This window comes from Thermomyces lanuginosus (assembly GCF_041956635.1).
Source record: "Thermomyces lanuginosus strain ATCC 200065 unplaced genomic scaffold VTN49scaffold_32, whole genome shotgun sequence".
In the NCBI taxonomy this organism is placed as follows: Eukaryota; Fungi; Ascomycota; class Eurotiomycetes; order Eurotiales; family Trichocomaceae; genus Thermomyces; species Thermomyces lanuginosus.
Genome location: NW_027192366.1, coordinates 411,438 through 438,087, shown reverse-complemented (window position 1 = coordinate 438,087; position 26,650 = coordinate 411,438). Strand labels below are relative to the sequence as shown.

The 26,650-nt window shown below is 54.2% G+C and overlaps 11 protein-coding genes across 11 annotated transcripts; 8 read left to right on the top strand and 3 right to left on the bottom strand.

Annotated features, from left to right (window-relative positions):
* Positions 1-65: 65 nt before the first annotated feature.
* VTN49DRAFT_4924 (uncharacterized protein) lies at positions 66-787 on the top strand (the record flags this gene model as incomplete). The annotated part of the gene is made up of 2 exons (XM_069412924.1): positions 66-257; positions 458-787. 2 exons carry the CDS (start codon positions 66-68, stop codon positions 785-787), a joined length of 522 nt encoding a protein of 173 aa, XP_069266843.1.
* A 54-nt stretch (positions 788-841) lies between these two features.
* Positions 842-2,931, top strand: VTN49DRAFT_4923 (uncharacterized protein; the record flags this gene model as incomplete). The annotated part of the gene is made up of 3 exons (XM_069412923.1): positions 842-897; positions 949-1,105; positions 1,162-2,931. 3 exons carry the CDS (start codon positions 842-844, stop codon positions 2,929-2,931), a joined length of 1,983 nt encoding a protein of 660 aa, XP_069266842.1.
* Positions 2,932-4,236: 1,305 nt separating this feature from the next.
* On the top strand, positions 4,237-6,421 carry VTN49DRAFT_4922 (uncharacterized protein; the record flags this gene model as incomplete). Its single annotated transcript, XM_069412922.1, has 2 exons — positions 4,237-4,607; positions 4,663-6,421. 2 exons carry the CDS (start codon positions 4,237-4,239, stop codon positions 6,419-6,421), a joined length of 2,130 nt encoding a protein of 709 aa, XP_069266841.1.
* Positions 6,422-6,572: 151 nt separating this feature from the next.
* On the bottom strand, positions 6,573-7,559 carry VTN49DRAFT_4921 (uncharacterized protein; the record flags this gene model as incomplete). Its single annotated transcript, XM_069412921.1, has 5 exons — positions 6,573-6,588; positions 6,641-7,360; positions 7,414-7,449; positions 7,496-7,506; positions 7,557-7,559. 5 exons carry the CDS (start codon positions 7,557-7,559, stop codon positions 6,573-6,575), a joined length of 786 nt encoding a protein of 261 aa, XP_069266840.1.
* Positions 7,560-7,740: 181 nt separating this feature from the next.
* Positions 7,741-8,520, top strand: VTN49DRAFT_4920 (mitochondrial 54S ribosomal protein bL21m; the record flags this gene model as incomplete). Its single annotated transcript, XM_069412920.1, has 1 exon — positions 7,741-8,520. The coding sequence occupies one exon, from the start codon at positions 7,741-7,743 to the stop codon at positions 8,518-8,520; it is 780 nt and encodes a 259-aa protein (XP_069266839.1).
* A 241-nt stretch (positions 8,521-8,761) lies between these two features.
* On the bottom strand, positions 8,762-10,542 carry VTN49DRAFT_4919 (uncharacterized protein; the record flags this gene model as incomplete). Its single annotated transcript, XM_069412918.1, has 6 exons — positions 8,762-9,798; positions 9,849-9,944; positions 9,999-10,134; positions 10,203-10,304; positions 10,354-10,415; positions 10,464-10,542. The coding sequence occupies 6 exons, from the start codon at positions 10,540-10,542 to the stop codon at positions 8,762-8,764; spliced, it is 1,512 nt and encodes a 503-aa protein (XP_069266838.1).
* A 1,356-nt stretch (positions 10,543-11,898) lies between these two features.
* VTN49DRAFT_4918 (uncharacterized protein) lies at positions 11,899-13,787 on the top strand (the record flags this gene model as incomplete). The annotated part of the gene is made up of 3 exons (XM_069412917.1): positions 11,899-12,218; positions 12,269-12,396; positions 12,448-13,787. 3 exons carry the CDS (start codon positions 11,899-11,901, stop codon positions 13,785-13,787), a joined length of 1,788 nt encoding a protein of 595 aa, XP_069266837.1.
* A 707-nt stretch (positions 13,788-14,494) lies between these two features.
* On the bottom strand, positions 14,495-15,475 carry VTN49DRAFT_4917 (uncharacterized protein; the record flags this gene model as incomplete). The annotated part of the gene is made up of 2 exons (XM_069412916.1): positions 14,495-15,330; positions 15,391-15,475. The coding sequence occupies 2 exons, from the start codon at positions 15,473-15,475 to the stop codon at positions 14,495-14,497; spliced, it is 921 nt and encodes a 306-aa protein (XP_069266836.1).
* Positions 15,476-15,936: 461 nt separating this feature from the next.
* On the top strand, positions 15,937-16,794 carry VTN49DRAFT_4916 (uncharacterized protein; the record flags this gene model as incomplete). The annotated part of the gene is made up of 1 exon (XM_069412915.1): positions 15,937-16,794. The coding sequence occupies one exon, from the start codon at positions 15,937-15,939 to the stop codon at positions 16,792-16,794; it is 858 nt and encodes a 285-aa protein (XP_069266835.1).
* Positions 16,795-17,322: 528 nt separating this feature from the next.
* VTN49DRAFT_4915 (uncharacterized protein) lies at positions 17,323-21,423 on the top strand (the record flags this gene model as incomplete). The annotated part of the gene is made up of 6 exons (XM_069412914.1): positions 17,323-17,353; positions 17,419-17,512; positions 17,566-20,566; positions 20,619-20,926; positions 20,983-21,349; positions 21,406-21,423. 6 exons carry the CDS (start codon positions 17,323-17,325, stop codon positions 21,421-21,423), a joined length of 3,819 nt encoding a protein of 1,272 aa, XP_069266834.1.
* Positions 21,424-24,885: 3,462 nt separating this feature from the next.
* VTN49DRAFT_4914 (uncharacterized protein) lies at positions 24,886-26,567 on the top strand (the record flags this gene model as incomplete). Its single annotated transcript, XM_069412913.1, has 5 exons — positions 24,886-24,915; positions 24,976-25,171; positions 25,232-25,726; positions 25,782-25,967; positions 26,026-26,567. The coding sequence occupies 5 exons, from the start codon at positions 24,886-24,888 to the stop codon at positions 26,565-26,567; spliced, it is 1,449 nt and encodes a 482-aa protein (XP_069266833.1).
* Between the last annotated feature and the right edge of the window lie 83 nt (positions 26,568-26,650).

Sequence of the window (26,650 nt, the reverse complement as noted above, 5' to 3'; positions counted from 1 at the left end):
GATCAAACCAGCCCAGTCTGGTTTCTGGGCATACACCCTACGGGAGCCCAGGAAATCGATCACCCATGGATGCTCCCTCCAGTAGGCTCGAGAGAAGGCTGCAAAAATATGGTGCGTTTCGCCAATCAGAAGCCCTCGCACCGAACAACCCAGCCTCTGCTCCCCCGTCCTGCTGCCAACGGACAACGCATGGCCAGGGATCGTGGAAATCATCCCGCACGATTGGCGGAGAGGACGATGGCACAATCGGTGATTATGTAATCCACTTCACCCCTTTTGCTTTAGCTTAAAGAGACCTCCACCCACTTTTTTTCTCCCTTTTTCTATCTTTAGAATCTTCTTTGATCCGCTGTGCATCCATCATCCACGGCTCCCGTTGCTGGTTCCGTCGAGCTTACATCGCCCCAGATTCTCCCGCCTGCCGCCTGGACTATTCTTTGTCTGAAAAACCGCGCAGGTCCCGTCGCAGGGTCAGCGCAGCATCGCGGAGTGCTGCTCTGGTCGAACGGCACCGACCGTTGTCTCCCAACGCGGGCCATCCGACGCGGCCGTCGATGCCGGCCTGGCACATGGCATAGCTCTGGCAGGGCTCTTCGACCCATTGAAACACACCCGATTTTCATTTCTTCATCGGTCGTCCGAATTCTGCTTTGTGTGCCGCGTGATTCCGGGTCCAGATTTTCTTTGTCGTCGATATTTTCGTCTCAGCAACAACGTCGCACGTGTTTACGATCTGGAGATTGAGTCTATAAAAAGATTCCACGTTCCAGATCGGTTGTCGCGTTGAAGTGATTTTTTTGTCGCGGGGATCCGATCGGCTTGCCGCCTGCACACCCTCACAATGGGTCGGCGCAAAATCGAGATCAAGGCCATCAAAGATGACCGAAACCGTTCTGTGTAAGCTCCGTTCGGGCTACGAAACGTTTTCCGTCCGCTAATTTCGTCCAGGACATTTTTGAAACGAAAGGGGGGCCTTTTCAAGAAGGCTCATGAACTGGCCGTGTTGTGCTCCGTCGACGTAACCGTGATTATTCTCGGTCATAATAAGAAGCTGTATCAATTTTCTTCGTCGGATATTCGCGAGGTTCTGGGCAAATATCAATACGTACGTCTGATTGTTCGTTGATGTAGTTACAAGGTGGTGCTAACGCCGTTGTGCAGTGGGGCCCTCCTCATGAAAATAAAGGGCCGAGTGATTTTATGACCAAAACCAGCGGCGACGATGACGACGACGACGATGATGATGAGGTCGGAGGGGAAGAGACAACGTCATCGAAAACACAGGAAAAGCAGCAGACACAAGGTCAGAACCGGAAGCAACCCCAAAGCCAACCTCAGGTCCAGTCGCAGCCTCGAACACAGCAGCAGTCACCACCACAACCGCAATCGCAACCTCAACCCCCACCTCAGTCTCAACCGCAAGTTCAACCTCCGGCACATGCCCAGAATTTCGTGCCGCCGCACCTGCAACAGCAACCCGGGTATCAACATATGAACCATGCCCCCTCCGCATCGCCGCCAATGCCTAATGGTGTCCCGTTCGATAGCCGGCATGGTACCCCTCAACCACAGGGTGTGTCGCGGCCGTCGTCTCGGAATCACGTACGTCGGATCAGTTCCCAGTATGGACAGCATGGCATGCCCCAGAGCCACGTACCAGCTGCTTCTCAAGCTCCGAATGGATACGCCTACATGAATAACCCTTCCATGTATAACCCAAACGCCCAGATGCACCATCCCCAGCGGCCCGGCCAGTATCCAACTTTTCCTCACCCCGCTATGCAAGCTCCTCCTCATCCTCCCCCGCAACAGATGGCCCAACCGCCGCAGGGACCACAACCTCATCGGATCCCGCAGCAACATGGATTCCATCAGATGCAGCCGCAGATGTCCCAGCCATATCTGCCACCGGATCAGGGCCGGCATTCCATGCCGCCCATGGTACCGCCTGAGCCTCACCCGACTCACCAACGCACCATGTCCCACCCCGCTCCGCCAACGACACAGCAGCCTTCGGACATCAAAGTGGAGGGTAGCCAATCTCCCAAGCCCGCGCCGGTCAAGTCGCGCAGCATCTTTACGCCAATTGACGATCAGACGTCGGTGTTCTCTCGCCATTTGATGGTTGTGGGCGGCCCACAACGTGACTCCTCGCAACAGGAATCTCAAGACAACAAGGCTGCTGCCAGCCACAATGCTACGACTTCTGCTACTCTTGCTTCCGCTCCTGCTCCTGCCCCTGCTCCGTCGACACAGCCAACGTCTGCCGAGCGTTCACAGCCTATCTCGTCCTCTGTTCCTGAACCGCCACCACCATTGAAGCCCGTCATTTCGCGCACGAACAGTGCCCCCGTGAACGTCAAACGGCCACGCTTGAAGGTGCAAATTCCTGGGGAGCAGTCGGACGGTGGCAGCGCGACTGCCGATTCGTCTCCTCGGGACGGGGATCAGAAGACCAGCAGCACTCCGGCGACGCGGCCTGTGGGCGACGGCAATCCGAGCGTTGTGCTTCCGCCGCCGTCGCCCTCGGCTGGGGCGATCACCAGCGCCGGAGCTCAAGGCCCTCCGAATCCGTTTGCCCGACCGCCGCCGCCGTCTCAGAGCTCGACGACCGGCGCGTTCCCCAACGGGAACGGTCAGCACAACAGCAATAGTTCTTCCGGGAACAACATGGATACGCCCATTTCGGCGCTCCCGAGCCGGTTTGTGTCTGATGCCCTGTTGCCGTCGCCGTCGAGCTTCTTCCCAGAATGGGGCTTTGGGCGTACGGGTCCGGACAGCAATGTCCTCCCCAGCCCGCTGACGTTCCCGACGCCGTCAGGCCAGACGGCGCCAGGGTTCCCTCCTACCTCGAAAGAGGAGGAGTCCGACAAGAAGCGGAAGAGTCCCGACTGGGGAGGGGAGTCGTTAGCTAAAAAGGTGAAGACATGAGTTACGTTCTGCTTTTTTCGTGTTGGACATCAGGTTTGGAGTTCTGTGGCTGGAGTTTGGACATGGTTGCATTGTGATCTCTTTCATTTTTCTGTATTGTGCATTGGATATCCATTCGTTGCCAATATTGATGTGGTTGTAGGTACAATGAATCTCTCCATTTGTCTGTTGTTCCATCGGTCTCCTGCGGACCGTATCTCATTCCCTAATCGATGCATGTAATAATATGGCGAGGCATATTACCTCCGTAATGCATCCACTGGTTCTCCATCAGTCCACAACCTCGGCACCTTCTCCATCTCGTCCCAGAGGATTGACAGGCCGTTGGATTAGGATATCTCGGAATCTCCGAGAATCCTGACATCTAAGCCACACCGCCAATGCAGGAACGCGGCAAAAGGCGTGGATTCTGATTGGCTCCGCCGCCACGTTATTGCGCCGCCGTGATTGGTATCTGAGCATGTGAGTTCCATGGATGGAATTCTCAGTACGTAAATTAAAGTTGGGAGTGGGACGCGGCCACCAATCCACAAAAAGATCCTTATCGGCGACGATGGTGATTGGGTGCCGATCCGGATCAGACCGTATCTGTTACGTATGGGAAACGGGAGAAATCCGGAATCAGAAACGCAGCTGATGGAGAGAGGCCCCGGAAATGGAATTTCACTCTGCAACGATCGATTCATTCTCTAGATTAGAGAGAAACGGGAGAGAGGGAGGCAACGGGAGAAGACGAGAGAGGAAAACTGAGCGGAATTCGTCCGCCATCTCGCCGGCTTGTTCACGAATCACCCGGCATGACGGAACGGGCCATCCGCCATCTGCTTCTGCGGCAGTCTCTCCCAGATGGCCTGGTTGATTCCTGACGATCCGATCTGTTGAGGCAATAAAAAAAGTCCCTGTTCTTATCGCTCCGTCTGGGGACTCGTTATCTGTCAAAGCAAAACCCCCCGGCCCGATCTGCGCCATTATCCCCCATATCGCGGTCTCGACGCCATCCCGTCTTGGTCAGCCCTAGAAACCGCTGCCCAGGCCTGGCGCCCCCCAGATAGGCACGAAAAAGTCTGGAATTCCTGGACGCACATTGGATGCTCGCACGACGGGCGTAGTCAGAGTGCGGCCGCAGCATCAAGTGTTGCAACTGCAGGACGAAAAAATCCCGCGAGCAAGCTCCTAATCTTATTACATATCAAAAAGAAAAACGAGAACAAACAAGAATTCAATCGCAATCTTATCTCTCTCTTCTGTCATTTCAATCTGGCAATCAACGGCCCCAATTCGTCCTCCTCCCTACCCGCCGTCCCAATGGCCACCGCCGTCACGATCCATGCCTCCTCCGGTCCGCCTCGTTCGGATTTCCCGCAGCCCCGGATGCCTTCCTCCACATCTTCCTCCTCTTCCCCTTCCTCCTCCACGCCTGCGGTGTCAAGCTCTGCCGGCGACCCTGCTGCCACATCAGCAGTGCGCCTACCTGGTCGTGACGGCGTGAGCTGCGACGCCTGCGTCTTCCGCAAGAGCCGCTGTGCTATGAACGAGCGTGTGAACAAGTGCTACTCGTGCGAGTTCCATCGCCAAGACTGTACCTTTACCCTGGCGAACAGTGCCGGCGTCTCACGAAGCTCTCCGCTTCCGAGAAAGAGGAAGCTGGAGGAGCTTCTGGATGACACGAGTCAGAGGTATGTGTGCTTCACAACCACTGGAATTGTCGTCTGACAGGTTAAAAAAAAAAAGTATATCGACGGAATCGTCCAAACGGACACCCGAGACGGCGAGAGAAATGCCACACACAACCAGCACGGCGCCGTCGCCGTTGTTGTCCGGGCAGCCCGCCCGGCACATTGGCATGACGACGGAGCTGGAGCCATTGCTGATGGAGTATCTGCCCTTGGACGAACACAATGAGGGCATGCTATCGCCGACCCAGCGCGTGCGCAAGATGGGCCGTGACGGCACCTTCATGCGTATCGTCGACCATTCGCATGCGGAAGCACTGTCCATGTCGCTGGATGCCGTCGAGACACTGGTGGCGCCGTATGGGTCGATGCTGGTCGATAAATTCTTTGAAAAGATTCACCCGGTCTTTCCCGTGTTGATGGAGGAGCCCTTCCGGCACGCCTACCGAACGCGCACGGGCCTGTCTCCACTGCTGCTGGCGGCCGTGTATGTGCTGGCCTCTAAGTACCTTGACTTTGACCCGCGGTCGCGAACGGCACGAAAGCCGGACGTGCAGCGGCTGGAGAGCACGGCGATGAAGCTGCTGTCCGAGTCGCTGCTGCGGCCGGATCTCGTGACGATCCAGGCGGGCCTCTTGATCATGCAACGGTCGTCACTGGCCTCGTCGGCGCTGAACGGGCAACTGGTGACGGCGGCGTTTGAGCTGGGCCTGCACCAGGACTGCGCCGGGTGGGACCTGAGCGTGGAGGAGAAAGGGTTGCGGCGCCGGCTGGCCTGGGCGCTGTACATGCAGGACAAGTGGTCGGCGCTGGTGCATGGGCGGCCGTCCCAGATGCCGACCAACAACTGGACCGTGCGGGATCTGGTGGAGGAGGATTTCACAGGGGCACTGGCGAGCAGTCGCTGGCGTGGCGTTGACTCAACGATCGGGCACGGCACGCTCCTGTTCTGTCAGCACATTGCCCTGACGGCCATCCTCGCCGACATTCTCGACACGTTCTATACACTACGGGCGATGGAGCAGTTCGAAGCCGCCGGCCACAACCGCACTCGGTACATCCTAGAACGGGCGAAGCCCATCCAGATCCGGCTGCGTGACTGGTTCACGAACCTGCCGCCGGAGATGAAGATGGATTGGCCGTCGACATCCTCCTACGGGGACGAGCTGTCGGAAGAGACAGCCAGCAACGGCGCGTTGCACATCGCCTACTTTGCCACCGAGATCACTCTCCACCGATGTATCATCCGCTCACTCAGTCCGGAGACGGCGGACAATTACCTGTCACATATCTGCCGCTCTGCGGCAAAAACCCGGCTCATCTCTGCCATGGACTTTGTCAACCGGCTGCGACCAGCGCACCTGCAGGCGTTCTGGCCGGCCGCTTCACGAACCAACTTTGCGCTAATTGGCTCCTTCGGCGCGCTCCTGTTGGCCACAGCGCCGACGCGCGAGGAAGCCGAGTTCTACCGGCTCCGGCTCAGCGAATACCGGTGGACGCTCAGCGTCAGCGTCAAGAATGCGCGGTTCCTGCGATCTGCCATCGAGTCTCTGGATATCGCGATGGGACTCGCTCGGAATGTTCCCGAGAAGCCCGGGATAGAGGAATTGATGGCATCCAAGGACGCGAGCTGTCGTGGTGGCTCGCGGGGACCGCCGGGATCGGGCCCAGGCCCGGCGGTGGACTTGGAGGGCACGACAGGGACGGGGGGCGGGACGGCAACAGCGACGGCGGGATCTGGGACGGTAGTGTCGGTTTCCGGGCTGGCGTCGCCGGTGACGTCGGCGTCGGATATGAGTGAGGATGAATATGCTTAATGTTTTGTTTTTGTTCCATTCGGAGTTTTTTACGTGTAATTACCTCTAGACCGTGGTTGTTATGTATGACATGACATTTCATCTACCTATATATGGATATCAAAACCAGCCGTAAACGCCATGAACCAACCATTTTTATGCAAAAACCAAATTAAACCAGAAGAACACTGCCAAGTAATCAGCCTGAGCTACGATAACGTCAAAGAGGGGAAAACTTACGCATTCACACACCCATCATTCTCCGGATTATTCGTAATCTGCGCCCATTTACCCCAAACCACCTTGCCACTGGTTGTCACCATTCCCAGTTCCGAAACATTGACCTCGATAATCGTCCCCTTTGTCAACACGCCGAGCTGTGTATACATTGGGGACTGCGGATTCTTCTTCACCGAGAGAATCGGCAATTGAACCGTAACACCCAGCTCGGGATGCGTAACGTTCGCCTTCTTATACCGCAGACCCATTGGCCGAATAAAGCGCTCATACTTGACGGGCCTCCGGGTAAAGTCCGGCCCGACAAAGGTCGGCTTGGTAACCATTCTCTTCCAGGCTCCTCTTTTCCGCTTGCCCGTATGAACGACCTTGAACATCTCCTCCTCGCTAATACCACGGACTTTGGGCAAGGGGACGGAGAATTTCGCGGCCTTTTCCGCACGTTTCTCCTTGATAGCACTGGATAACGCTTTCGCTTGCTTTTCCTGCGTACGGTCGAGCAAGTAGCTCGGAACGGGGTTCTTGGAGTTGGCCGCAGGGTCGGTCTTGGAGTGCAGGTTCTTCTCCTCTTGCGCGCGGATGCGCTTCTTCATCTGGATCTTCTCCGCGCGACGCTTCTGATGATACAATTTCGCCCTCAGGCCGCGCAGTTTCTGGGCCTGCTCGGCCTGCCGGTGCGCTTCGCGCGCCGTGCGCTTGCGGACTCGTTCATCATGATCGAGCCTATACTTCCTATCAGAATTCAATCCTTTCTTAAAGGGATAAGGCGGACGTACCGCTTGCCGTGCTGCTTCTGCCACCTCTCGATATACCTGCTCTTGTTAGCTGCTTCCTCCTCACGTCTCCCGAGATACGAACTCGTTCTGCGGCTGTAAAGCTGTTAGCTTGATCAATCCTTATTAATTCAATAGATACTTACCATGGTGGCTGCTGCGACTCAAATGTTGATACTCTTTCAAAAGTTTGGAGAAACCGAAATTTCATGGGCAGTCATAGATTAGCGCGGATCACGTGACGACTAAGATTTGCTCAACTTGCAAGCTCTAACCATATGGTCTTCTTTTCGACGTCAAGAGCAAGAGCAATTGAAGACTCCCAACGACATGTTCTCCCGAACAGCCCTCCGGGCGCTGTTCCGCGCCGAGCGCACCGCGCTTCCAAGTCAAAGTCCGCTTGCATTGGCGCTCGGTCCACGAGTGTTTCTCTCGACGTCGACCACGACAAGTACTGCAAGCACAAGCACAAGCACGAGCAATCGATTGAATGAGATTCCTCCAAGTTCAGCCTCTCCTTCTACATCAACGACAACGACCAATCAAACCCAATCATCGAATTCGGAGCAATTCCAACCTCCGCGGGAAAAGCTCCCCCTCCCACCCGTCTTTTCCTCTCCCCTCCGCATCAGCAAATCCCTCGCCGCGCAGCTACCGTATCTCACGGCGCAGCCGCCGCCATATTACATCACTGCTCACCTTCACGCGCGGCCGTACCTGTTGACGGAGGGGGATCATGTCCGTCTGCCGTTCCGGATGCCTGGTGTGAAATCCGGAGACATCCTCCGCTTTAACCGTGCCTCCGTGTTGGGTTCTCGAGATTTCACGCTCAAGGGAGGAAGGAATGAAAAAGGGGAAACGGGGTATCTCGATGAGCGTTTGTATGAATGCCGAGTAAGGGTTCTTGGGGTTGATGCCGAACCGCTACGCGTCAAGGAAAAGACGAAGCGCCGGCAGCGTCATGTGCGGAGAGTGAAGAGCAAGCACAAGTATACGCTGCTGCGGGTGATGACCGTACGGGTCAAGACTGTGGATGAATTGTTGAGGGAAGGGGCGCAGATTGTTGAGGATGGGGAGCTGGAGAGAGAGGCGGTTGTGGAGAGAAAGTAGGGTTTTTTGGTGTTCCTGATCCGGGCGTTTTATTCTTGAGTGTATCATAGAAATGTATTGTACTATGGTTATGTACCGGAGGCTCAATGCCAGGATTGATTCTACTAGGTAGTAGTATGTTCTAGCGAATGCTCTACCTATCGACTTTAATCAGATCAAAAGCGAGGAATAAGAATGTCGCGTGTGCTCTAGTCAAAAGTCATGGAAATCCATGCTAGGTCGAATCATAACATGTTCATGTCTAATGAAACTCATACAAATGCTCAATGCCGGTGTACTCGACGAAGAACGTGCGGAACAGTCGGACCGCATGCGACACGTCCTGCGAGCCACCCGTCTCGCGGATGCTGTGCATGCTCAGCTGCGGATTGCCCAGATCAACGGTGCGCACGCCGAGGCGCGCCGAGAGCATCGGTCCAATGGTGCTGCCGCAGCTCGAGTCGTTGCGCACGACAAACAGCTGCAGGGGGACATTATCGTCACCGTCGAGTTCCTTCGCCCGGTTCGCCATGTCCTCCATCAGCACGATGCCAGGGCTGTTGGTCGCGTACCGCTGGTTGGCGTTGATCTTGATTGCGGGACCTTTGTTGATCTGCGGCTTGTGGTCCGCTTCGTATTTGTACGCATAGTTGGGATTCACCGCATGCGTCATGTCCGCCGAGATAATGAACGACGCCGCCATGCTCCGCTCGAACGCCGTCGCAGGGTCCGATCCTTCATCTGACGTTGAGTCCATGGAGGCAGTTTCCGCACCAGGAAGCACTGACAACCGCCGCAGCACTGCCGGCAGTACGTCCGAGTTCGCCCCCTGCGCGCTGGTACTGCCGACTTCCTCATTGTCGAACAGCGCAATCAGCCGGATCCCAGACTCGCTTTCATACACGTCCGTATCCTGCAGCGAATCGACCAGGCCGCGCACCGCGCAGTAGCTCATGCCGAGGTTGTCCAGCCGCGCGGAGAAGACAAACTCCTCGTGTAGACCGCCCAGACACGGCTTTTGCGTGTCGAAGAGAACAAGCTCAAAGTCCAGGACGTCATTCGGCGACACCCCCGCTTCCGCTGCAATCAGTTCGACCAGATACGGGTGGTGCCGCTCGCTTGGAGTTTTGAGCGGCCGCGTTTCGGACTTCTTCTCCTCCTCTTCCTCTTTCGAACCACCCCCGGTCCGGTTCAATTCCGCCTCGACCAGTCCGGCGATCGGAAAAAGCTGCGTTTCCTTGTTAAATTGGAACGTCTCGCTTCGGTCCAGATGGATAGCAAGTGTCGGAATCCGGAGAACTACCACAGTCAGTCAATCCTGGCAGACCCTGGGTTGAGGATTCCCATACTCGGCCGGTCAAGCTTGACAAGCTTCGCTTTTGGACGGAAATCATGCCCGTCCCGCACAATGACCCGGCCGGCAACTCCCAGGTCCCGGTCAAACCCTTCATAGCGACTAAATCAGACGGCCGCTCCTATTCAACCGGGGATGGGCTTACAGGTGTGCCAGATGCCTCCTCCATACGTCTCGACGCCGACTTGCATAAAGCCCTCGCCCTGTTTCTTACTGACAGGCTTTAACCGCAGTACCGGCGAGTCGGTGTGCGCCACGACAGCGGCGATGGCGTTGCCCGGCTACCCGCTCCCTGCCATCAGCGAACCATCTCACCATCTTCCGCCCCGTCTGATCGTTGAAAGCATACCTTCCACTTTCCACCAATAATAAACGCAATAATAGTCGAGCCATTGCGGGTAAGATAATACTTCCCGCCGGGCTTACAGACCGATGACCACGAGTCCCGTTCCTATTGCCCGGTCAATATCCGACTATTTATTAGACGAATTGGTCGCTACTTTGATTTCTTCAAAGCCGGCCTCAGTCAGCAGCTCCTTGGCAGACTGCACTGCATGGAAAGCTGCGTCGCATTAGCCAATGCCTCCCCGCATATGATCCAGGTACCTACGAGATGGCGACTTCTCGAGAAACGACACGAAGTCCAGGGCCTCCTGGCGGCGATCCAGCTTTCGCATGGTCGGGTGCATGGTCGCGTATCTGGAGCGCGGCGCTAGCCGGGACAGAGACACTGCGAGACGAGGAAAGGATGCTCTGGCTGCGCCGAGAAGTGTCATGGATGTGACTCAATATGGAACACTGGCAGATGATGCTTTGGCTGAGGGCTGTTCTTAGTCAGCAAGGCGACGTCGATCCCTTGGCAGCGCACTAGTTCATATTCGGGCTACTGCGAGAATCGTAAATACCTAATTTAGTTTAGCGCTATCTCGTTTTGATAAAGAACACCAATCACATGAATAGCGGAAGTCACATTCTGATTGGTTCGTTCTCTTCTCCAGATTTTGAGTGCAGAGAAGATGCCTTGCAGGAGAGGGACGGACAAACTGGCTGCAAAGTTTCTTCCCGCTAATTTAGTTGACATGTCAAAATCCAGAATGAGAGCGAATCCGTGACTTGTAGCCGGTCGGGCTGAATCGCCGGTAGGAGTCGGGCAGGGCCACCCGCAAGGAAGAGCCCGAACACCCACTGGCGCGAGGGCAGCGCGTCAAGTTGGCAGCGCAAAACAACACGACAACTTCATGCCGGCTTCTAACTCGTGTTTATTCAGCGCTGGCAGGCGATCCAACAGCCCAGCCGCCAGCCCAAACGCGACCTTGCATCCCCCCGCCGCTACGTCGCGTTGCCAAGAGACGACGCGAATCAAAACAAAACAACTCAGAGTCATCTAAATCGGGCCTCGACGGGCCACAGTGGGTGCATTTGTCTTATCAAATGGGACCATGGAAGCGAGAAGGCGAAGGACAACACAGCATTTGACGATTTGTCTGCGATTTCCGCGATATGAAGGGAGAAATTTGACAGTGAAGAGGGAAGAAAGGTCTGTTTTGACCGTTGACGCGTTTCCCGATTGGGTTTAGCGTTCCCGACGCGTGACTGGGCCCCGGACGGGATTTGGGATTTGGTCCTTGGGATGGGATGAAGAAAGCCCGCCTCGCTGAGGATCGCCTCGGACTCCCTGCGCAACGACCATCGCGATCCTGGTCTGCCATATCTACTGCCCCAGCCCGGTCCTCCCGCTTCCGACTGTCGGCTATTTCTTGCGGAGGCTGAATTCACCGCTACATCGCTCTCATACGTCGAATAAAGAAACTTTGATCGAGAATATTCGTGAAAAAGCGGCCATCCGTGCGGTTGAGCTGTCCGACAACGAAAGCCCGGTGCGACCTGGGACGGAATTGGTTTCGATCGGATTACGACTCGCAGTATTCTGTTTGTATTCGGGTTGTGAGGGTCCTCGGAACACATTGAGCGACGGCCGAACCACACTCTGAAGCAGTTCACTGGAGAAGTCGAGCAAAACAATTGGTGCCCGTCCTGGCACCGCAATGGGCGACCAGGAAGCGGCCGCCGAGTCGTCGGCGACCAAGCAGGTCCCAAAGAAGGAGACGGACCGCAGCGCGACACAGAGAGCCAGGGAAACTAGTCCGTCCGGAGTCAGAACACCTCCCTCCCGCCCGCAGAAACAAACCCTCACCTTTCCCGACTCATTAGCCCGAACGGCCTCGGAGCCTGTGGATGCTGAGGCTCTTGCCAGAGCCTTAAAAGATTATGACGAGGCCGGCCGTCGACGGGAACGCACTCCTGGGGCAAGCCCCCAGCGAAAACGACAGCGAATAAATCCGAGTGAAAAAGTATACGGCGACAGGTCAGTGTGCTGCCTGAGGCTTTTGGTTAAAATTTTGCTAACAATCCCAGATTCATTCCTAATCGAGAAGGGCAGGATCTCCAGGCCACCTACAGCTTGCTGCATGAGGATGGCTGCCCATCAACGCCTTCGAGATCAAAGCGACGAATTCCGCATGGCGAGCTGCACTTTCAAAAAGGTATGCATCCATTCCCAACGTACAGCGACAGCCATGCTAAGATTATTATAGCGGAAGAAGCAAACCGGACATACTCAAGAGTCCTTCGAAGCGAACTGTTCGGCAGTACTGTACCCCAGGCCGATCTTGAACCCGATCCCTTACTGAATTTTAACGATCGCACCCGCTCACACACGCCGCCGGTTGCAACGGCAGTGCCGCCCGCCAGCATCACTCCTTCAACCCCACACAAAAACATCTTCAACTACCGTTCACCGCGCCCGGGTTCGGGCAGCATCACTCCTTCCAAAACTCCCCGTGGCCAGCACGGACCGAACCTGAACGTCCGTTCCGAACTCTACAGTCTATCACCCATTCGCTACGACAGCCAACGAATCTTGGAAACACCACGGAAGCAACCGCGCTATGTGAGCAAAGTGCCCTACAAGGTGCTCGATGCACCGGATCTACAAGACGACTTTTATCTCAACCTAGTCGACTGGGGTAGCAGCAATGTCCTCGGTGTAGGCCTGGGAAACGCCGTCTACATGTGGCACTCGGAGTCGAGCCGAGTCACAAAGCTCTGCGAGCTCAAAGAGGATACCGTCACGAGTGTCAGCTGGATTCAACGCGGGACACACGTTGCTATTGGCACGGGAAAGGGCCTGGTGCAGATCTGGGACGCGGAGCATTGCCGGCGTCTCCGGACGATGATCGGCCATACGGCACGCGTTGGTGCACTGGCCTGGAACGATCACATTCTTACATCTGGGTCGCGAGACCGGCTAATATATCACCGTGACGTTAGATCCCCAGACCAATGGCTCCGGCGACTCACGGGCCACAAGCAAGAGGTCTGCGGCCTCAAGTGGAACACAGAAGACGGGCAATTAGCGTCCGGCGGCAACGACAACAAACTCATGGTGTGGGAGAAGCTAAATGAACAACCACTATTCCGCTTCACCTCGCACACGGCCGCCGTCAAGGCCATTGCCTGGTCGCCCCACCAGCGCTGTCTCCTCGCATCGGGCGGTGGTACCGCTGACCGCACGATCAAGTTCTGGAACACTGCCACGGGTGAGAAGATCAAGGAGGTCGACACGGGTAGCCAGGTGTGCAACTTGAGTTGGTCTAAGAACTCGGACGAGCTCATCAGCACGCACGGGTACAGCCTCAATCAGATTGTCATCTGGAAGTACCCGCAAATGGAGCAGATTGCGTCATTGACAGGGCACACCTTCCGAGTTCTCTATCTTGCGCTTAGCCCCGACGGGCAGACGATCGTCACGGGGGCCGGCGACGAGACGCTCCGGTTCTGGAAGATTTTCAACAATAAGAAGTCCCTATCCGGTAGCCGGATCAACGGGACTCGAGAAGTCGGCATCTTCAACGAGTGGGGAACCATCCGATAACACACAGTCGACGCATTACCATCTGTCTTCCCCTCGAATCGGTCAAATGCACGCATTCATCGGCGTGTAATCTGGAATCCATCTTTGTTCTACTACCACGATCTGTCTGATTTCCACTTCATGACTTCACTCCTTTCCATTCTTACCTTCGCATGTGCATATTTTTTTTTGGTACCTTCATTTTATCCTCACTCTCTTTCAGGCGATTCACTGCCGTCCTAGCATTTCGGTCAAACACAAGCTCGGTGTTCGGGTGCAAGAGGTGTCAAACTCTACTACATGTTATTATCACGACGTCACGACGATACTTTCCTTTGTTCTCTTCTTGTTCGGTTTTTTTTTTTTTTTTTTTTTTTCGTTCCATTTTTCTGAGAGCGATATTACCGGTGTTGAGAGCGTCTGGGCATGGCGAGGAATGGGTTCAAATCAGGGGATCTGTCTGAGCAATGAAGTCCTGTTTGCTAGCAGCAATCTAGTCACTGTTATATCCGTGAGCAGAAATCATATTCAAGTCATATTTTGCGTGATGTGCTAAATCATCTCTGGAAAAACTACAACAAGGCAGTTTCGCAGCAAATTTGTTTTATATAGAGACGGGACGTAATGCGGAGAAACATCATGAGCCTATACTACATACAAGGGGGAAAATAGAAGACAAGACCAGAACCTCTATTCCAAACACTTTGGAAGTAACACTCCTCGCTCACTCACAACACTAACCGCCCAGGCTCAACGGTCAGCAGCGTCCGAAGCCGCTCCAAGAAGATGCTTGCCCGCCGCTTCTCCGCCTCGGGGACCCGCAGGCTGAACACGTTCAGCGCGGTATCAGCTGGCCCCTCGGCCTCCTCTGCGGCAACGGAAACAGTGCGTGTCGTTGTCGTCGACGGGCGCACGTTACCAGCAAGGACGTCGATGATGTCCGCGGCTGGCTCGGGCTCCGACTGGGACTCCAGAGCCTCAGCCTCAGAAAGCGAGACTGTATTGATTTCCGGAATGTATGATCCACGCGAAGTCCGCGCAGGAGACCCCGCACCGATGATCTCATCAAAGAGCTCGTCTGCAGAGGGCTTGTCCAGCGGCGAGCGTGGCAGGTCATCGTTGGCGACGTCTGTGGCGCGCTCGATGAATGTTGTCAGCGGCACGGTCACGCCGAGAGACTTCTTAAGACGCTTCTGCACAGCGAGCACGGCGTCGAGGGAGATAGCCACTGCAACGGATGTTTCCGGCTCAGGCTCCTCGACTGTTGCGGGAGCCGATTCCGGGGCGGGAGCGGGTTCGGGTGGAGGTGGTGGTGTGGCCAGCTTGATGTTGCTCAAATCGAGATGCGCCTTCTTTGCCAGCTGCGCGGACAGCGTCGCCGGGTAGTCCGCGGGGATCTCGCCAAGGTATGCGAGCACATCGCCTTTCAGCAGGCGTCCCTTGGGACCAGTCGCGGGAATTTTAGAGACTTCAGACTCGGGAATTCCTTTCTCGTGCAATAGTTGCGCGACGGATGGGTACAGCGGGTACGACTGGGTTGCTGTCGATGCGGTGGATTGGAAGCCTTGAGCAGTCCGTCAGCATCTCAAGTTCTGCGAAAAGATCCCCGTGTGAAGGAGCTCACGTTTAGCGGGCTGCGTGACGTGGACTTGAACCCGAAGGCGACCGAGCCCCAACGAGGCCCGTCGCAATGGGAGATTCGATGCCATTGTGCCTGTTGGGGAGCGAGTGAGATGACTTCGGATTGTTGAATTTCTCTGTTGAAGGCCGTCGTCAATCGACGAGCGGGCGTCAAGACAGCCACTGCCGCCGCGCGCGCTTCAAGGAGATTCCTCGCAGGGTTCCTGGGCACGGCAGCGCGGTCAATTGATGGCTGGCATGTGCTCCGTATCGCTCCGGTGAGCACAAACAGGTCGTTGAGCTACGAGGGTCTTTTTGTTGATGCCCGTAATTTTAGGTTCAATTACGGTATTGTTACAAGATATCAAAGCTCCGGCTCGGAAAATCTTCCAGCCGTTGATTCTTCACCAGAGCCCTACTCATGAGGGTTGAGGTTTGCGGCAGAGAAGGTCAATTGTAAAGGACAAAGAATTGTAAGTCCAATTGCGCGTTTCATGGCCAGTCACAATTTTTTTGCCTCAGAATACTGATTGCCACTGGCCAGCCAGCAATGTTCCTTCGATCTTTTGCTCTTCGGACATCGCGAAGATGTCCGACAGCTTCATTATCAGTTCACCTTTCCCGGCCAACCAGGCCATTCGGCTCCGCCTCCCGTCTATTCCAAGCCGCAAAGCCTACAGCTCCTCCATCGCGACCACCCCAGTCGTCACAACCCCTCGAAGACACATTGAAGTTCGCCGGCCGACGACCCGCAGGACTCGGACGGCTCCAATTGCGCGTCAGCAAGGCAGGAGAGGTTCTCTTGTTCGAGGCGCCGTCTCATAGAGGCTACATCCTAGTTGCCTACTCCATTGGAACCTTCTCCTTTGCCTATGCCATCATCAACTCAAAGATGACTCTGGGGGATCCCAACGCGCAGCTACCTATGTGGCAAAAATCCCTATTTTCCGGCGTGTGCATCCTCATGAGCATCATGGGCACAATATTCTTTACTCGAACAACAAGACTTATCAGGAAGATCACCGCTGTCAACACCGATGGCGGCCTGCGACTGCGTTTCTGGGTCCGCAGCATGATCCCTTTCCGCAAGCCGTGGCAGGTGGAATGCAACCCGCGTCAGGTGGCCTTTTCGCGCCAGCTGGTGGTTGATCCGAAACGGCTGGCCAATGACCCACGGTTCAAGCACCAGGCGACAGAACAGACAAAGTTCTACAAAGCGCCCATCCAGGCGCTAAGTCGCGCCTTCTTCCGCGTGTTTATCACTGTGCGACAAGTCTTCACGCAAGAGGACTTTATATTGCTGGAGATCCAGGGACAAAGGGGTGCATTTCGAATGGACGCAAATGGCTACGTTGCGAATGATCTACTCCTCATCGGCAATCCTGTCACCATGAAGCCCTCGCTTTGAAGCTTGTATAAGTACACCGATTTCCAGGCTGATATCCCTCCCTCCAAACCCACGTTGCTTTAGAGGGCATTTCCGAACAGCAAATTGGTTCGAAGGAAGAGGGCATGATCGCTTACTTTGTGACTTTGGTGAAGGCTATAGTATCGATAAGAGCCCAACCAGCTGCAATACTCGACGCAGCACCTGTACATACTGTAAACTACAGAGAAAAATCACAACAATCGCATGAAGGGTCGCCCGTTGGTTACTGATAAAAGTCTCTTGTAAAGACTTGAAGTTGACAATCAACTCAATCATGCAGCCATGCTCCCCAATAACCACGAGGACTCGTATACTCAATTAACTAGGTTAGTCTAGGTTATGTGACTAACCAATGAGCAAATTCCATTGTTTATTTATCACGTGATCCAGTGTACCCGGGGTCCAAGCAATTAGGCGCGTCTCGCTAGACGCGAAGCAGCGTGCACTCCGCATCGCAGTCCTTGTCGCCTCACTCACCACGCGGACGGCCCATCTCGAGTCGTCAGGATGGGGAAGCTAGTCCGGCTAGAGCTCTACAGTGAGATGTCCCCGTTTCTCCCATGTATTCATGAACAGACGCCTGACCAGACACATATATATTAGATTTCAAATCATACAAGGGCCACCATACTTTGTTGTTTGGTGATGCCTATTTCACTTCCATCATCGGGCCCAATGGGGCCGGGAAGTCTAATTCGTAAGCACTGCGGTTGCAATTATACCTTTTGTTTGGGGCTGACATTGAACCAGGATGGATGCCATCTCATTTGTCTTGGGCATCAAGTCGTCGCATTTACGGTCTAGCAATCTACGCGATCTAGTTTACCGCGGGCGCGTGCTACGAACATCGAAGATTAATGGAGATGGATCCGCGACCAACAGGGACGAGGCGGAGGACCGCGAAGAGGGCCGCGACGATGATGACGCCAACGCACACGATGTGTCGGATGGGGAGGACCAGACCCAAGGAGAACGGAACGATCCGCAGGAGGCATGGGTGATGGCCGTCTACGAGGACGACGCGGGCGAAGAGCAGCGCTGGAAGCGATCCATCACGCGGGCCGGCGTCAGCGAGTACCGCATCAACGATAGGGTCGTCAGCGCAAAGGAGTACAACGACGCGCTCGAGGCGGAGAACATCCTGATCAAGGCGCGCAATTTCCTGGTCTTCCAGGGCGACGTGGAGGCCATCGCGGCGCAATCTCCCAAGGACCTCACACGTCTGATCGAGCAAATCTCGGGAAGCCTAGAGTATAAGGCCGAGTACGAGAAGTTAAAGGCGGAGATGGAGGAGGCCGCCGAGCAACAGGCATACCAGCTCAATCGCCGAAGAGCAATGAACTCGGAAGTCAAACAGTACCAGGAGCAGAAGAGGGAAGCGGAGAACTACGCTCGCAAAGCTGAAGAACGGGACCAGGCCATCGTCACCCATATTCTCTGGAAACTCTTCCATTTCCAGCGTTTGATCAATGAGTCAAGTGCGGAAATCCAGCGTCATCAGGATGAGCTCAAGGAGTACCGCCGAGCCGTCGAAAAGTACGAAAAGAGCCTCGAGGCCGCCAAGAAGGAGAATGCAAAGGTTGGCAGAGACGTCTCTAATGCGGAACGCAACATCACCAAAAAGGAAAAGGAAATCGAAGATGCGGTGAACTCCTTGGTACCTGTGGACGAGAAGATCGAAATCACGGCTGGCAAGCTACGGAGATACACTCTCCGCATTGACGAGATCACCAGGCAGCGTGAAGAGCAGGCAGCCAATGCCAAGCGTCTTGAGAAGGATCTCAAGATCGTTGAGAAGGCGCAGTCACAGTGGGAAGCCGAGTGGGAGAGGACGATGAGCCGAACCGGCGCTCAGCTGAGCGAGGCTGACCTTCAAGAGTACAACAAGTTGAAGGAAGAAGTAAACAAGCGTTCTTCGGCCGAGCAGTTGAATCTAGACCATCTCCGCCGACAGAGAAAGACCGATGCGGAGACAGTTAACAGTCTGAACAGCCGGTTCGAAAACGTCCAGTATCAGATTCGGAGCCTGGAATCGGATTCCAAGAATTTGCAGGATCGCAAGTCGGAAATCGATGACCTGATAAAATCTACATCTAGTGAGATCGAAAGAAAGAAAAAGGAACTCAACGCCCTCACTTCCGAGCGTCTGCGCGTTTCGCAGATGAGGACGGAGCTGGAAGAGAAATTACAAGTGGTTCTGAAGAAACTACTCGAGGCAGATGATGGCAGGAAGCAAAACGAGAAAGAGTTGCGCATGAGGGAGATGATTTCCACCCTGAAGCGCATCTTCCCTGGTGTCAAAGGCCGAGTCAGTGACCTCTGCAAGCCTAAGCAAAGGAGGTATGCTGAAGCGGTGAGCACGGTGCTTGGCCGCCACTTTGACTCCGTAGTAGTCGACAGCGAGAAGACGGCCAAGGAGTGCATTCAGCATCTACGCGATCAGCGGGCCGGCCAGGCTACGTTCATTCCTCTGGACACCATTCAGGTGAAGCCGTTCAACTCGAACCTGAAGGGTATGCATCGCGGCATGCGCCCGGCCATTGAGACGGTAGACTACGACAATTCCGTGGCCCGTGCTATTAGCTACGCTTGTGGTAACGCCATCGTCTGCGATGATCTCGACACGGCCAAGTATCTCTGCTACGAGCGAGGTGTAGATGCTAAGGCGGTGACTCTGGACGGAACCGTGATCCACAAGGGAGGCTTGATCACGGGTGGCCGTGGGCCCGGGCAACAAAATGCCAAGCGATGGGAAGATTCGGAGGTCGAGAACCTTCACAAGCTCAAGGATAAGCTGCTTGCAGATCTCGCAGCACTACCAAAGGCCCATCGTCGTGGTACCGAGGAGGAGAATCTACAAGGAGACCTTGTCGGTCTTGAGCAGCGACTGGTCTACGCTCAGGAAGAGCTCAAGGCTTTGGACCGGAACATTCAGAGCAAGGCAAGTGAGCTTGAGTTTGCCAAGAAGCAACTGGCGGAAATCGAGCCCGCGCTTCTCGAGAAGCAACGGGCGCTCCAGCAGCTCGACGATTCCATCAAGAAGTCGGAAGCTTCCGTGAACAAAGTCGAGGACGAGGTATTCCGCGCCTTCTGCCGGAAGCATGGATATGAAAGCATTCGTGATTATGAGGCCCAACAGGGCACATTACAAGGCGAGGCTGCGCGGAAGAAGCTGGAGTTTACGACGCAAAAGAGTAGGATCGAAAATCAGCTGAGCTTTGAGAAGCAGCGACTACAGGCTACGAACGACCGAATCGAAGCTTTGAGTGCGCAGCTCAAACGAGACAAGGCTCTCATTAAGGAGCTGAAGGCAGAGCAAGACCGGATCAAGAAACAACTGGACGTTCTCAATGCGGAGCTAGAGGTTCTCAAGGAAACCCTGGAAGAGCAGAAAGGCCGCTATTTCGAGACTCAAGAGCAGGTGAGTGCCCAGCGACGGGAGCTGCAAAAACGAGCGAAGGATGTCGAAGATACCCTCCGAGCCATCAACGCACTGGAGGGCGACATCCAGCGTCACTCATCCAATCGGTACGCTCTCTTGCGCCGCTGCAAGCTTGAAGATATCGACATTCCGCTGGCCAGGGGGTCTGCACCGCTGTCGCAAGTGCCTATCGATGATCTGGCGCAGAATGCAGATGAGGACGCGATGGATGTTGACGATGAGACCCAACTGGCGGGTCTGAACCCTCCTGCTACGCAAGACTACGGCATCGAGGTCGACTTTGATTCTCTCGGTGAGACGCTGAAAGAGGTAGGAGAACACTTCCCAACTCAGGTTGAAGTGGAGCTAACAGAGCGACCAGTCTGCGGACGACAAAGTCGAGGAAGAGCTGCTGGAGCGCATCCGGTCTCTCAATAACGAGCTCGACAAAATGGCACCAAACACGCGGGCGTTCGAGCGGCTGGAGAACGTGGAGAACAAGCTCCGCAGCACGGAGAAGGACTTCGAAGAAGCTCGCAAGCGCGCGCGCAAGGCCAAGGAAGCGTTTGAGGAGGTCAAGGCAAAGCGATCGGAGCTGTTCAACAAAGCCTTCAGCCATATCTCCGAGCAGATTGGGCCAATTTACCGAGAGCTGACGCGGAGCGCCAACTATCCTCTGGGTGGACAAGCGTAAGTGACAGCTTTTTCTCGGAACTTAATGTCACGATTATTGACTGAAACTGCAGATATCTCGACATCGAAGATACGGACGAACCATATCTTGAAGGCATCAAATACCACGCGATGCCACCACTGAAGCGGTTCCGGGACATGGAACACCTGTCCGGTGGAGAAAAGACGATGGCGGCCCTAGCGCTTCTCTTTGCGATCCACTCATACCAGCCATCGCCGTTCTTCGTGCTTGACGAGGTCGACGCCGCGCTTGACAACACCAACGTCGCGCGCATCGCCAACTACATCCGCGAGCACGCCGGGCCGGGCATGCAGTTTATTCTCATCAGTCTCAAGCAGGGTCTGTTCCAGAATAGTGAGGCGCTCGTCGGAATCTATCGCGACCAGGTGGAGAATAGTAGCAAAGCCTTGACGCTGGATGTAAGTTGAACCTTCCGAACCTGGCCTGTGTTGGGATTGAGCTAACGAGAGAGCAGTTACGAAAGTATAGCTGATTCGGTCATTGATATGGTCATGGGAACACGAGGCAAGGGCATCCATGTGTATATTCACGCTGTTTCCATTCAAGTTACCGTTGAACCAAGCATTACGTTGTCTGGACGATGTTGTCATGTATTTTTAAATAACAATATCAATCGTCATGCTGTTCGGAGGACCAAGCTGTCGCCTAGTAGTGACACCTGTATCCAGTCCACGACGAAATAAGCAAGCCCTAACTTTGTGTTATCCTTAAGACACCAAGACGCGTGCAAGTAAAATGCTCATAGTAACTATGGCTAGCCTTTCTATCCGAGTTCGGAGGTTGCCCTAACTCTAAGCATTTACCGACAAATTCCTTGATTGACAAGTGCATTGTAGATTGAGATGGAGACCCAAGATCAACTTCTGCCTTGGTTTTGGAGGGAACTAGTAGGCAAGTACCTCCAGAATTTCGAAAAGTTTGCTGAGCTAACTAGTGCACACAAGGTAACTACAGTGTACAAGATTATATTGAAAACATTGTAGATCTGTTCATGCCTTTCACAAGGTATCTCTCTCTTGCCTAGGTACCGTGTGCAGAAGAACAAAAGAGGAAGAGCAAAAGAGTGTAGATCACTTGACCCGTGATCCCATGACTTGAGTCGGAATGCGGGCGGACAGGCCCTCATCGGCGTGATCTGGCGGTGCAGCGTCTTGCATACGTTTTTATGCATGGGCCCCTAGTTCGTAGTCCATAGTCGCTCGACGGTGCTTCGATCAAGCTGGAGCTCGAGACTACCAGTAACTCCTTGTTTCTTGATTGATGACATCATGCCGGTTATCATCTCTAACTTAATTGATTGATTTACATTATGACGGGTTAGCCGTCGAATATCGAATAAAAAAAAAAAGAAAGAAAAAGAGAAAACAAGAGGCAGAAGAAGAAAAGAAAAGGAGGGGAAGGGGATCGGAAAAGCTAGCCTACCAATCAATCAATAGGAGCTTTTTTCCGGTAGCGAGGGCAAGCTTGTGCTAGTAGCTTTGGGGAGGTGTAAGTTGCGATAATCCTTGACTCAGTTCTGCCCGACTGCGTGTCAAAAATTGAATTGTTAGAAGTAGTTGGGAATACTTCCCGAGATCTCGGCAACAGAGGCTGTGCAGACGATGACAGCCGGATCTAGATCTGGATCTCTTTCCTTATGAGGCTCATGGGATAAGCCATGAATATACTCGTAAGCTTCGTGGGATGGAAGAGATGTAAGATCGGCGACAGATGGGGCACCGAGACGCACAACAGCCTACTTTCCTACCTGTCTCAGATCATCAAATGGAGTAAATACCGAGTTGACCATTCTCTTGTTCCAAGTCGAACAAGGCGGCCAGTGACTACGGTGTTCGGGCAGAAAAAGAGCACACAAGAGCATTGGCCTACCTTTGAACTGTTGCGGTTCTGATACGGTAGCCCTTGGGAAGATCACTGCCACTGTCTGTACCTTGATCGACACCCCACCAGATTCTTCTGATGCATTCTTCGCCACATTCGAAACAACCGTCTTTGGGAAGGTCTTAGGCAGTAGACATAGCCTGGAATGTACGTCTTGACCGTGGCTGGCGGGATGCTGATGTTGCGCTAGCAGTGCTTGTTCCCATTAGTTTCTTGCGGGTTGAGGTTTCAAGAAAAAAAAGATCCTTGCAAAGAACTGAACGTGTGAGCTGAGAGACCAAGAGATCTGATCGCAAAGTAAACGCCCATTCACCCAGGCGGGACAGCAATAGTAATAGTAACTATTACCAATGTGGTAGGTAATTGATCGACCGCGTGTTGAGAGCCAGACCTTGATCGTGGCGTCAATCTGACATATCACATTCCCTGAACCCTAACTTTAGCGGTAGAGCCCGCACTGGCGTGGAGCTCTGGGCACGCCGATCTCAAACCAAACCAGAGCCGGGCCCATCTGTGAGCTCCGGTTGGTTCGGGACCTGAAGAGCTGCATCCGCTGTTGCGAGAAATTCGAGATATCACACCCGATCGCGAATCATCCATTGGGGTTTCTCGAAATTCTCTCCTTGTTTGTGCTTGGGCCCTTCGGGGTTTTGGACATGGTGGGCTTCATCAGGAACTCTAAAGGAGTCGCGTGTTCGGAGTCCTCCGCGCTGCTCTGGACCGCTTGAGTCTGGAAGCGAGCCTCAAACGCTGCAGACAGTTGTGTTTTTGGGTTTCCGACAGTCGAAACCAAATCCTGCACCTGGAATTGCATCCGCTTGTCAGATCCAGACCCGCTCGCCGGGAATACGAAGTGCCATCGAAAAACAACGACAATCAGGAATCGATAGTACAATACCTTCCGATGCCAAGATGGGAAACGTTTTGCGGACGAATCAATCGAGAAGAGAAAAAAACTGAGCATCGCCTCCGTCAGCTATGAGATGGACGGCGGCGAACGAATTTCACCCGCCGCAACCGCCGACTTCAGGGTCCCATGTTGAGCTCTTTGTTTGTGATTGCACATCCAGCCGTCGAAACTTTAGGCAATGTTCCTTTTCTGTAACAAGTGAACAGGGTCAGGGCGTGGGATTTCGATTTGACTGCCGGTGTCATGCACACAGACCACACGCCACAGCCAATGGGCCAATTAATGGCCTATCATTGGAGAATCATAGAAATGTTGAGGAGAGGATTGGTCGAGTAAGAGTGGTTGGCGTGCTGGGCTGCCCACGTCCAGGAATGAAATCCCAGCCTTGATCTTCAATCGACATTTGTAAGCTACTTTGAGCCAGGCTACTCCGTACTGTATCAAACTAATGTACATGCAGGCATGGCCATGGATCACAGTAAACTTACGACCCCAAACTTCGCTGCTGGGTCCATCAAAACCCTGTTCCTTAGCGGCATCCAGGACGCTAGGACTGACGCCAGCAGCGACGTGGATCCGAGAAAGGAATACGGTATGGGTCATAGCTGCCAGATCACGTTGATCTCGCTTGCCAGTTGCCGCAGCTATCGAACGCCTGCCTCGATTGCCGTTTGTTCCTCCAGAATGGTTTAGCCTATCAGAGAGGCTGCGTCACCGCTAAAGGCGTTTTTTTCTTTTTGTCGAGGGGCTCGATGCTGCTTCTCCGTGGAGCATTCATGCAGATCTGGTCTAGGGTCCCTGAGCAATGGGTCAAAGTGTTGTAGCTTTTCTACACATCTATATCGCGCCAGATCATATTTACCAACCCGTCCCTGACCCGGCCGTGGACTGCTGCCCTTGAACGCCCCCTGAGCTCTGCATTCTTATGCGAATCAAGCAATTCCTATTGTAGAATCACATGTTAACAGAGACTTCCTGCGGCGTCATTGTCTCACCGGTCTCCATGTTTTGCTTGAATGCTGACTGACTGCAACCGATCCATCGTCCATCGGTTCCACGGCAGAAGCGGAAGCTGATGAGCTGATGAGCCGGGCATCGTCGAAAAGATCCCTTGCTGCGAGGGAGGCACAAGATCCCACCACCATGTTGTCGTACGGTGGGCTATCCCCGACGGTACGTGTGATGCCGAGAAGCTATAGTTGACGTTAGGAAACTGACAGTTTGCTTTTCAAGCCGACTCTTCCCGGCTTTGTGAAAACAGATGGATCTCACGTTCGGCATTTCGCCATGATATATGTCAACCAGAATGGCGAGGTCGAAGTTGAGGTCTCCCCCACGATTCGCAGTTCGGGCGTCGAGGTTCTCACCCAGGACTGTCGGGACCGCTTCATGAAAGCAGCAGCCCTAAGCGGGGCATCAGGCTTCAACGGTTAGTCCCAAGACTTGCTCGCAGTTGGCTCTGGGTGTCATGCATTCTGATTCCATCAAGGGACAATGCCTGCCCCTGGCGGCAGCGGGAATAGTCTGTCGTCGCCATTGCCGCTGCAGCCATTTCGATTGCACGATGGAGTATTTTGGAACAATTCAGGAGTCAGCCTTAACTCGCTGGTTCCATATCACATTCCGATGCACCAAAGCAAACGTCAACGACGGAATGGAAAATGTGCTGGAATGAACGGTGACGCCAGTTCACCCACGACTATCGCGCCCCCAGCGTCTTGGACGGCGATGCGGGTTGGCGACGAACGGCGGATGAAAAAGTACTATGAGAGAGCGTTCGAAGTCTTCCAACAACTGAATTGCAGAGTGATCGCGAAGGCATATATCCGCATGGTCGAGCCCAGAAAACAAGTCCATCACCCTTACAATGGACGTCTGCCTGGTGGTGGGAACGCGCCGGAGCAACTGGACCCAGAAGCTACGAAACCGCCGTGGTGGCCAGCCGGTGTAACACATCGAGAGCCCGATCATCTTCTTAAAGAAGGTAAAAGTCTACCGGAAATAGAGTCCAAATCAAGCTTTACTGAGGTCCTTGACAGAGCGGATTCGTCTTCTGATTCACATCCTGCGAGAACTACGTGAGAGCCATCAAATAACCGCAGAGAAGCTTCACGAAGCTGCCCTGGATGTGCGCCGACAAATTACACCGCCCGAGCGATGGCTTATCCTGGATGAGATTCACAGAATCCGGCTGATGGAGGAAAAGTATCAGAGGGGGGAAATTCGTAAGTTCAGCCACGGTTCAGACACTTGGATAACAACTCACCATCTTCCGTTTCTTAGCTGGAGACACCGTGATCCGTGTAACTCAGGTTCACCTGGGCGGGCCCGATTTTGGAATCGAAAACGACCCAGAGAGAATGAAAGTCATCAACACAGGAAGTCATCAGTGGCCTCCAGAAGCCAGCTCAAACGGAGGGTCGCTGCCAGCGCTGCCGTCCTTGACTTCATCAATAGATCGGCCGTCAGTCTCGCTTGACGCAATGAAGCCCCCACCGCCGCAATCTCAGCAATTTGGCGCCCATGGTCTTCCCTCACCTACTGCTACAGCAAGTTGGTCCAGCTCTTTTGACGGGTCAGCCACGTATAGCCCTCGTCCAGGGGAAAGTGTTCAGTCATCCAAAGATACTCCCCCTTCTCGGTCGTACGAAATGTCCCAGAACCGTGGAAAACCGTGTATGACGACGAACTACATGGGTCATCCACTGCTAGTGTCGACTACAGCAGCTCCATCAACCGTTCTCTGGGACAATTCTGCGCGTCCATCCGCCCCGCAATACCCCCAATATGAAACCGGGTTCGACAAAGATGTCGAGCTATCTTGAGCTGAATAACTAATTCTTATAATGATGTTGAAGGACATTTCCGGTGTTTGTTAAGATTGACTTGGAGAGATACACGCTACCCT